Source organism: Petaurus breviceps, unplaced genomic scaffold, assembly GCF_028583685.1.
Source record: "Petaurus breviceps papuanus isolate PSGF00001 unplaced genomic scaffold, PetGlider_PUasm1.0 91041, whole genome shotgun sequence".
Classification (NCBI taxonomy): Eukaryota; Metazoa; Chordata; class Mammalia; order Diprotodontia; family Petauridae; genus Petaurus; species Petaurus breviceps.
The window spans coordinates 29,142,348-29,143,233 of record NW_027187400.1 but is presented as its reverse complement, the minus strand read 5'-3'; the positions used below and the strand labels follow the sequence as shown (position 1 = coordinate 29,143,233).

At 75.2% G+C, this 886-nt stretch overlaps 1 protein-coding gene across 2 annotated transcripts in view; it reads right to left on the bottom strand.

Moving 5' to 3' along the window:
* The window catches only part of ACOT7 (acyl-CoA thioesterase 7), a 176,363-nt gene extending 175,959 nt beyond the window's left edge, over window positions 1–404 (bottom strand). Inside the window, exon 1 of one of the 2 annotated variants that reach the window (XM_069079553.1) lies at window positions 238–404. In XM_069079553.1, the coding sequence (XP_068935654.1) occupies window positions 238–368 (131 nt within the window). In that variant the 5' untranslated portion in view covers window positions 369–404. The remainder of the gene's footprint in view (window positions 1–237) is intronic. The other variant, XM_069079554.1, reaches the window with a different exon arrangement.
* Window positions 405–886: the final 482 nt, after the last annotated feature.

Genomic DNA, 886 nt, shown 5'->3' with positions numbered 1-886 from the left:
GGGGGGGGGGGGGGGGGGTTAGAAGCAGCAGCCGAGGGAGGATGGAGAGGCCTCCTCGAGCATGGAGGCGGCGGGGGGCGCGATGGGGCAGGGCTCGGCTCGGCCCGGCCCGGCCCGGCCAGGCCAGGCCCGGGGCGGTGACTCAGGCGGAGCCGAGCATCCCTCGCCCAGCCGGGCCGCCGCAGGTGCCCGCTCCGTGAGCGCCGGCGCCCGCGCCACCTCGGGCCCCGCCGTTACCTGCTGATCTGGATGCCGGACGGGGACGCGGTTTCTTCGCCCGACATGGTGTCGCCGCTCCCGACGCGCTGCGGGGTCTCGCCGGTTTCCGAGTGGCCCAGGGAGGAATGAATGAGGCCGGGCGGCGCCATGGAAGGGGAGGGAAGGAGGAGGGAGAACGGAGGGACGGGGCGGGGCGACCGCGCAGAGAGACCAATGAAACGGTGCCGTCAAGACCGAGCCCCGCCCCCGGCTCCAGGCCGCTCCTCACACCGCGGAGCCCAGCCTAACCCGGGCGCCTCCGCCCTGAACTGAGCAGGCACCGCCCTCTGAGGGCGGAGGAAGGGGAGGGGCCGGTGTGCGGGCGGCCGCCGGCTGTCCTCGCTGCCCTTGCTCCTGCCCGCAGCTCCGCGCCTGCCTGAGGGGAGGGCGGCCGCGGGGTTGGGGGAGGGGGGGGGCACAGCGCGCGAGCGCCTCGGGGCGATGGGGCGGAAACTGCCGCCTCTGGAGCGTTCTGCGACGGTTGGCGCCCGTTTCAAGCCCCGCCTCACCCGAAAGCCGAGCCCACTTAGGCTCCCCCTCCCCCGCGGCTGTTCAGAACCCGGCTTTGCGGCCTGGGCGGTTCCCTTCCGGCCAGGGCGCAGGGCCTTCTAGGCCTCGCGTGGTCCAG